We start from the raw sequence: 9764 nt of genomic DNA on the forward strand, positions 1-9764 counted from the left end.
GGGAAAGAGAAAATAGGTAAGGAAGTAGGCCATGCAAGGGGAAGGTATTAACACCCCTAACATGTGTTGTACTCAATGGGAACCGTTTTGATTGTTCTTTACTTGTACTCGCAAAAGAATAAGGGAAAAGGAAAATAATAGATAGAGTTTTCAGAGAGAATTAGGGCCCTCATGCCTATGTATCCTTGTAGTGAAATAAGAAATTCAGAGCTCCGTAGTTCATAGAACTAATGGTGGGAGGTGAGAGAAGAGTGATAACAAGTATGGTCTGAACCAAAGGATTGTATGGTTTGACTCCAAAAAGGGATGAAATCCGAACCCAAGAGGAAAACTGGCATTAACCAATATGTGGTATAGCCTGAAGCATTAACCATTATATGGTACGATCTAAAATAAAGGAATTAAGTGTTTGGTCTCAAGACAAACAACTCTCGGTCCAAAAGTAGACATTGGATGAAGCTCAAATAAATATTATATTTGGCTTAAAGAAAGAGGTATATCACATGAAGTGAATGAAGGTAGTAGGTATGAATGTATGTAATGAATAGGGGATCATGGAAATGAATGGAAGGATAAGTGAAATACTTATTGTAGAAAGAAACTAAAAGATTTGGTAAAAGTGGATGAAGGGTGTAACCCCAAGGTATGGGTATATTGGAATCCATAAAGGGAATGAAATTTATACCATAAAGTAAAGGTAGCATTAACTAATTTATGGTATGGACGAAGCATTAACCACTGCAAGGTATAGCTAAAAATAAGAAGAATTAAGTGTCTGGCATCAAGGCAAAACATCTCTCGATACAAAGGTGGAATCTGATTAAACGTCATAAAAGGGAATGTAAGGAATTCCAAAGAAAACTGTATTTGGTTTCAAAGAAAGGGCAATATGTCACTGGGGTGAGAGATTATAATTGAAGGTAGATGACGGGTCATGAAAGATATGAGTGGTGCCATAAGGAAGAAGAAGAAAAAATTATGTTCTCCAAGGGTTCGAAGCCTTGTGCCAACGTATTCTTATTGTGTAATGAGAAAGTCAGAGCTCTGTAGTTCGTGGAACCATGGAAACAAAGAAATGATGTTTTAGTATATTGCCAAGAGGCAAAGAAAACTGCTTAAAAAGAAAGAGTGTGGCATTAACCAACGAGTGGTATTTAGCCCAAAATGACAAAAGAGCAGATGATTGGCCTACACACGAGAGGGTTTACAAGGCAACAAGTATTCGCCTAAGCACGTGAGGTCTTATAAGACTAACAATGATTAGGGGTTTGCCAAAGCACAAGAGGACTGATAAGGCAAACCATGATTGATTAGAGTGGGCCCAAGAACAAGAGGTCTGATAAGGCTCACAATGATATAATATGGTTTGCCAAAGCACAAGAAGATTGATAAGGCAAACAATGATTTGGTTGATTGATTAGGATTCAAAGACTTGACCACAAGGGAATTAATCCAAAGGATATATGAATATCAAGGAGAGTATGATTAGTGATCCAAAGAGGAGAGAATGATTGATGTACTTGAAGAAGACCTTGTTAATTACTTGATTTTAATTGCATTAAAGTCTATGAACAAAGGTGAATATCTTGAGCAACTAGTTCATTCGTCCTGTACCCAAAGATATTCTAGACAAGGATAGGAATGCTCCGCTCTTATCATTCTTCGTTACTTAAGGCTCATGGCATACAACTTGAATCGTGATTGACAAGTTGCCGATAGGAGATTCTGATTGTTGATCCTTATAATACATTATTACTTGTTATGGAAGAAGACTTGACAATCATTTTATTTGAATTGTGCTAAAGTCTATGAATATAAGTGAATACGATGAGCAATTGGATAATTTGTCTTGTACCCAAAGATATTCATAATGAGTTAAGGAATTCTTCACTCTTTCTCCTTCTCTATTTCTTAAGATTCATGGCACATAACCTGAATCAAGATTGACAAGTGTTGATACCTTTGACGTGCTTTGAGAAGTAGTCCACTTTGTCAGCTATGCTTGATTGGTATTGACTTTGAAGTCTTGATCTTGGTCTTGAATCTTGAGATCCTGAGATCCAGTACATCTTGAGCACACTAGGCTTGCCCTATTAAGTGATCAAAGGTCTTTTGATCACTTGAATAGACTTAGGGATTTAAGCACGATGCAAAGGATTTGGTTGATCAAGGTGACCTTTGATCAACACTAATCAGTGGGATTTAAGGAAATCAATTGAATTATGTACAACCTAATGAATTAATAAGTTAATTAAATCAATTACCTCCATACAAACCCTAAGCTAAGGGATCATGCAAAAATCCGGATTCCTAAAACCTGAGGACAAAATGGTCAATATACACAAATCAATCAAATGAAATTAATAATCAAGACTAATTAAAATTAATTAATTAAAATCAGTTAATCAATGCATGAATACAAAATGAAAGAAATAAGCTAAGTTTACTTACTTAAACCTAGAATTTCTAAAGATTACAAATACTCGAAAGATCACAATTATTTCTACTAATCATGATTAATTAATTAAACCTTACAATTAACTAATTAAAACATGATTAGCCTAAATTATAATTAATCTATTAATCTAATAATCATGATTAAATATATTAAGCAATAATCCAGAAATTGATTAATAACAATTAATTGTGATTTAACTAATTAAACTATAATTAATAGTAATGAAGGGGGTACAACAAGCATAAAGGGTCTGTTTGAGCAATTGGGTCGTAGGCCCTATTGCAAGGCCCAAAGCTCATCATGCCAGACGGGGGTGTGAGCTTGATGATGAGGTGAAATAGAAAAGAGCCTGGAAAGTCGTTTGGGCCTTAGGCCTAATCTTGGTCTAAGGCCTAACAAAACAAGCAACAAAGCTGAAAGAAGACCGAAGAACGCTTGGGAGAAGCTTCAACGTCAGCAACACGTTTCTTCGAAAAATGGCATCTCGTTTCAACAGAACGTCGCGTCTTCAACACCATTCATGGTGGTAATAAACATGCTGAATTGGTTTCTCTGTTTGATTTTTGACTGTAGGTCATGAAGCTAGGGATTCATGCCTGGCACATATACATTATTGTTTACCATTAATAGCTAATCCTTGGCATAGTAATGATCCACCCGAAATCGAATTAATAAGGTGCACCACTTCACAAGGATGCACACTTCTGAAGCTGCCCCGCTAGCAGACCCGAATTTTCACTAAATGATGAAGTTCAAGGATGTACATCAGGTGGAAAGATGCAGCAATAGAAGGCAAGGACAACAAGCTTGATTCAACAAGGTAGTTACATTGCAATTTGAAGTCTTTTGATTCTTAGTTTTTGTGCACTTGTCCTGTTTTGGAATGGTTTAATTTATTATGCATGTGCATTCGAATGGAACCGTTATCCAAGCTGAACTAGTTAATAGTTAATAGTTAGTGTTGATTGTGTTAATTAATTTTAAGTGAGTTATAGAAAAACTTAATGAGGAAGAGATTAAGTTCAGTTGGTTATATGGAGTTAATTGATTATGCTATCAAAGGTGTTGGTGATTGTTAAAAATGTTAAGGCATGATATGCTAAGTTACAGTTCGAATTGGATGTGTATGTGTTACAGTTAGAAGTTAAGTGTTTAAATTCATGACAGTTAGCAAAAATTGAACAATGTTAATTCTCATACTGCAATTGGTTGATGGCGATGATATTTTCAGGTGAAAGTGAAGTCTCAAAAGGTGCATTTGAGTTGAGTAGGAGTGGTTACAAGCTCAAGACAACAAGAATAATCTCTTTTCAATCTTAAAGCAATGTTAATGTATCATGTAGTGATGTAGGATTTTTGTATGGACTTTGTAGGAATGTTCAAATGTAATGAAAACTTTGTACCCATCCTAATCAAATTTGGTTTTTCTTTTCATTTCAAATCTTGTATGCAAATGTTATGAATGCAAGTTATATAAAATGCACATAGCGTCCAAATGACAAATGATCATGAATGATATAGAAAATGGCATGAATTAATGTGGTAGACTATAGACTAAACTTAGAAACATCAAATTTTGGTTTGTTGACTTTGGTCAACTGATTATCCAAAAAGTCAACAATTGACCAAAAATCAACTTAGACAAAAACACAATTGACTATACAATGCAAATGCAAATGAACATGTTATTGAGTGAATGATGCAAATTGACTACCGTAGAATTGAATGAACATTTGTATTAATGGTTCTTTTTATTTCAAATGAAAAGAATACTTTGAATTTCAAATAACATTTTACCCACCAAAACCAAATTGAAATTCAATATGTGTACTATGAACAAATTAACTAAAGCGTGCTAATGGAAATTGAAAGGTTATAGATCAAATGGAACCATGAATGACATGAGTACATGAATGCAACAATTCCAGGTACCAAATGAACCAAAATCAAGTGATGAATCAAACCATAAGGGCTAATGCATGAATTAAGGTTAAGCACAAGATCAACATGATTACCAAAGGCCAACACCTTTAAAAATGACCTTAGGCCAAGCCACAAACCAAACTATATGGATAAGGTTGATCAGACAAACAACCAAGGATCACCAAAGATATGAACCAAGAAAACTAGGATTGCAAGCCACATGATCCAAACAATAATGCTCTTCAAACCGATCAAGACAACTGATCATGAAGTTAGGGTTTCATAACTACTCAAAGCAAAATGAATACCCAAAGTTAAGAACTAAGGTTATGGTGATCAAATCAAAACTCGTGAGGTCAATGAATAACAAACTCAAGAATTAGGCTTTGAATACATAAATGAATGTCATGATGTGAACTCCATGAATCAAGATCCAAGAGAGCATGAAATTAGGGTTTGCATTCCATATGATGAGCAATTCTCTAATCCTCAAACAAAACCCTAGTTTGAATTAACCACAAGCTTTGAATCTGTGATGCTTGTTAGAAAGTATTAACAGGAATGAGGCATGAATGAGTACAGATAAATCTTAATTCCAAGGTTGGATGAAGAATGAAAAAAGAATGACAAATTTTGGGGTATGACACTACCATGTGGTCAAACTTTGGAGCCAATGACCTTAAGGTCTTTGAAACAACTGATCTTTATGTCAACACTTCTCCACATACCTTGATTTGATTCATCAGTTTTGTAACTCTAATGAAAAAATTAGTTATACTTTCATTGTCTTCCATCTGAAATAATTTATACGTTCTTTTGTGAGTTTGTAACCTAACTTCTTTCATCTTTTCTGCCCCTGCAAACGATTTTTCTAGAATTTCCCATGCTTCTTTCGTCGATTCAATATCACTAGCATTTTCAAAATTGTATGCATCAACACATTGATGAATTATAAATAGAGCTTTATAATCTTTCTTCTTCAATTCTTTGTGTGCAGCCTTTTCTTCATTCGTCGTGTTTGCTGCAAGCGGCGTCACTCCCTCCTTCACAAGATCCCACAGATCTTGATAGAAAAAGAAAACCTTTATCTGCTTGCACCAATTCTCATAATTTTGATTCTTCTTAATTGGGAAACTCGTCGAAAAATGCCCGTTCGGATGATTCATCCTCATCTTGTTTTGCTTCCCACGAATCGCTCAATCAGTGCTTTAGATACCAGATGTTGAAAATTCACCAATTTCCCTTTAAGAAATTCACCAAAACCTATGGAGAATTTCTAACTGAATCTTGATGAACAAGAATCAATCTTTCTGATTGATTACTCTTCTTGTTCTTCCCTCTTCAGTCGAGTGAATAAACCAACCTCGATTGCAAGATTTCGGTTCACAATGGTAATGAAAAGAAACAAAATTGAATTGGGGAAGAAAGAGAGATTAAGGTTTTCCGAATAAGGAAGAAGATGAAGAAGAAATTCTGCAAAATAACTTTCAACTCTCAAGCTGAGATTTTATTCAATTGTACAACTGCACTTATGTTGTGTCGTATTACAATTAATAAGGGTTACTCCCTATTTATAGAGTTGGATTTGTTTGCTCCTCAAGAAAAGTCCAAACTACCTAATTCTGCTAACACTACAAAATTGGACCTAAGTAAAAATTCATGTTAAGGCTAACTCCTCAACACTTCGACACTTCTATACTTCGACACGTAGGTGTTTCAACATCAACATGTTTCGACACCATAAATTACATTCTCAACAATTTTGAACAACCCTCAAATTTTTAGGTTGCAACACCCACAAGTCATGAATTTAGAAATAACTCTGCCGCATTTCTCACATCTCAAGCCAACTCTGAATAATGCTCTTCAACATTTCATAGTTCTCGGGCCCCATGCTTCGGGGACTGTGGAGTCGTATAAAAATCAAAGTTCTTGAACCTAACTTCACATCTACATCATGACTCGTAGGCTCAGCCAATGGTAACACACTTTCATGCTCTCATTCACCATGAGGGAAACATCACTAGTCATATTTAATTATTACATGCATGAGAGCGAACCATATAACACCTATAAATAATTAGAGGGTTCAACATAAACCCAATACATTTTACTCTTATAATAGGGAATAGATCCTCTCCCATAAAAAAATAGTTCAGTGAAATCTAAGTCACTGGTTTCTTGTGTTGGTCTATTAATTAAGTCATTAATTAAATAATTGAATTGGTGAGATTGTCACTGCACTTCCTCCGGTGAAAACTTCACTGGAGACAATCCACACCCCTTATAATAACATACATCATATAACATATATTTACACTATACCGTACATCTCAAATTCTCGACTATAACATCTAGTTAGTATGACCCCCACCAAATTCAACATTGGATAATAGTCTAATAGCCTATGTTGATCGTCATACTTTGCAATCACACTTTTCTAAAGAGTCAAATATCTCATTGAAAACTCCTATCTCTATTTTTTATTATAAATCATTTTAAAAAAATATTTTATATCACAATATAAGTCATTTTATAATATCAATAAATCATTAATATTATTTTTCCTATTATACCCTTAAATATTTATTATTCTCTCTCATTTCAATTATGTTACATTAATTTGTCTTTCTAATACCATTAATGAATGACGTGTCTGTAATTTCTCTATTTCATACCACAATTATTCATACCACAATTATTATATTTCTTAATACATATAAAAAATAAAAAATGACTTATAATAAAGAAGGGAGTATATCACATTACCCTAATCCATTTATTATAGTCTAATTTGTGATTAAGCTTAGGTACACATGATTTTTAATCCTAAACTTCATACTCATAATATTTGATGATTTGATCATTATAGTGTTTACAAATTCACATTCCTTCACTCAGAAATTTTATATCAAGAGTTGTCTACGAAAATATTTCATATGTTCAACCACATCAAAGATCCTAGTTCCACCATTATCAATATATTTTTAAAATGTACAAAAACAAAACTCAAAATATTTCAATACTTGTGAACATAGATAATATATTATAATAAATAAAACTCATGTAATTATTAAAATTAACCTAACAAAACATTTGACCAAAAATTATGCAAAATTGAAATAGAATTCTTCATCTAGTTAAATGACAAAAACTTTCTCTAGTTGTTGGAGAAAAAAGTCCTACAAGTCGTGGTTAGTGTTTCTTTATCCGCGCCACAAGAGAAAATTAATAACAAAAATAAATCCAGTTTATCCTTTTCGTCCTATCCAATTGAAACACGAAGTGGATGTGATATGATTTCTTATCTAGTCAATACCTCATCTCCCTTTTCTCTCTTTCACGCCACATGTTGAACAATACACAATTATGGAAGCTATCTTCGTTACCAAACCAATTTCTCACTTGAAACCCAAACACTCTCTACCTCCCAAAAACCCATTTCTCTCCCACCACCAATCTCTCCCTTTCCGCCACAAACCTACCTACTTCCCCACCGTCACCGCCGCAATTCAAAACCAGCAACAACAGGAAACAACTCCCAAGAACATCGAAGATGAATCCTACGGCGAAGTCAAAAAAATCATCGGAAGCAAAGCACTCCAAGACTCCACCGGCATGGAGTATCTCATCGAATGGAAAGACGGACATGAACCCTCCTGGGTTCCCGCCGACTTCATAGCAAAAGACGTTCTCTCCGAATACGAAACTCCCTGGTGGAACGCAGCCAGAAAAGCCAACGAAGCCGAAATCAAAAAAATTCTCGAGGCAGACGACGGCCGTGACGTGAACGCCGTGGACACCGACGGAAGAACCGCGCTTCTCTTCGTGGCGGGACTCGGCTCGGAGCCTTGCGTTAAGCTTCTAGCAGAAGCCGGCGCGAATCTCGACCATCAAGACAACAGCGGCGGCTTATCCGCGCTTCACATGGCAGCCGGATACGTAAGACCTGGAGTCGCGAAGCTGCTTCTGGACCTCGATGCGGATCCTGAAATCAGCGACGATCGCGGAAGAACTGCGTTGGAACTAGCAAGAGAGTTGTTGAAAGCGACGCCGAAGGGGAATCCGATGCAATTCGGGCGGAGAATGGGGTTGGAAGGTGTGGTTAAGGTTTTGGAAGGAGCGGTGTTTGAGTATTCTGAGGTAGAGGAGATTATGGAAAAGAGAGGGAAGGGTGAGAATTTGGAGTATTTGGTTCGTTGGAAAGATGAAAGTGCTAACGAGTGGGTGAAAGCGAAGTATGTGGCGGAGGATTTGGTGAAGGATTATGAGGCTGGTCTTGAGTATGCGGTGGCGGAAGCGGTGGTTGGTCGGAGACTTGGGGATGATGGGAAGTATGAGTGTTTGGTTAAATGGGTTGATTTGGAAGAGCCCACTTGGGAGCCTGTGGAGAATGTTGATTCTGAGCTTGTTAAGATGTTTGAAGTGAATAATAATCAAGCCCAGCCCAGTGTTGATAATGGGCTTTCTACGCTCGGTTTGAGTCAGGATGGCCCAACTATTGCCAGTGCTTGAGAATTGTTCTATTTCAAAAATGAAATACATTATAATTTTTTCTCCATTTTTGCATGTTATTATGAGTAATTAGTTTTTTTGTTTGTTTTTTATTTAACCTTTTGATGGCTAAGAGATTATTTAGCAAAGATTTGAATATAATTCCCTCGATCTATTTGTCTTTAAATGAAGTTCGTCAACTAATTAAACCCCAACAACTTACTTAATAAGAAACATTCAAACACTGGGTTGTATTTGGCAAGATAGAATCACTATATTAAATAAGATAGTTATATAAGATAGTGAGTTAGTAACTTATCCGAGCGTGTCTGTATTTATATTACATGTTCATCACTATTATTTTTAAAGATTTGATTCATTCCTCAAATTCGTTAAAATACCTTTAATTTAAATTTTCCAGTCAATTTATGTATTGAACAAAACAATATATTTAAATGATTTATGTAAAATGGTCAAAAAGAGTTTTATAATATTTTGCATATATAAAAAAATAATAATTAAAGTTTAATGATGTTTTAAACTTTGGATTACTATATAATAAAAGCTAAAAGAAAGTGTTGGTCAACATCTCAAAATACTCTCATCAATCAAGATAATTGCGAGTTCAACTGAACATCCATAAAATGATAAGTCATTTATTCGTTCTACAACATGAATAAATAAATAAGTTAGAACTCAATTTCTAAAGTTAGAGTTATAGTAGAAAAAAACAAAAAAAAATCAAATAAAGTTATAGCATAAAAAAGAAATATAATAATGGTTTACCATCTAAGATAGTGATTGAAAGACCTTCTTGAACACAACAATGGTAGTATTCAGACACGGTGCATTCTCTTTGTCATGTATTAGGATCTTCAAACCATTATTG

The 9764-nt window shown here is 34.9% G+C and overlaps 1 protein-coding gene and 1 long non-coding RNA gene across 2 annotated transcripts; both read left to right on the plus strand.

The window, feature by feature from the left end:
• The first annotated feature begins 2640 nt into the window (after positions 1–2640).
• Positions 2641–3941, plus strand: LOC127108294 (uncharacterized). The gene is made up of 2 exons (XR_007795995.1): positions 2641–3278; positions 3690–3941. It is a non-coding gene; the product is annotated as an uncharacterized LOC127108294 (long non-coding RNA).
• A 3477-nt stretch (positions 3942–7418) lies between these two features.
• Positions 7419–8942, plus strand: LOC127108295 (signal recognition particle 43 kDa protein, chloroplastic). The gene has a single exon (XM_051045748.1). The coding sequence runs from the start codon at positions 7751–7753 to the stop codon at positions 8894–8896; it is 1146 nt and encodes a 381-aa protein (XP_050901705.1). The 5' UTR covers positions 7419–7750; the 3' UTR covers positions 8897–8942.
• Positions 8943–9764: the final 822 nt, after the last annotated feature.

This window comes from Lathyrus oleraceus, chromosome 7 (genome assembly GCF_024323335.1).
Source record: "Lathyrus oleraceus cultivar Zhongwan6 chromosome 7, CAAS_Psat_ZW6_1.0, whole genome shotgun sequence".
NCBI lineage: Eukaryota > Viridiplantae > Streptophyta > Magnoliopsida > Fabales > Fabaceae > Lathyrus > Lathyrus oleraceus.

Coding starts and splice junctions, on each gene's coding strand:
- LOC127108295 (XM_051045748.1), top strand. CDS start 7,751: ATGGAAGCTATCTTCGTTACCAAACCAATTTCTCACTTGAAACCCAAA.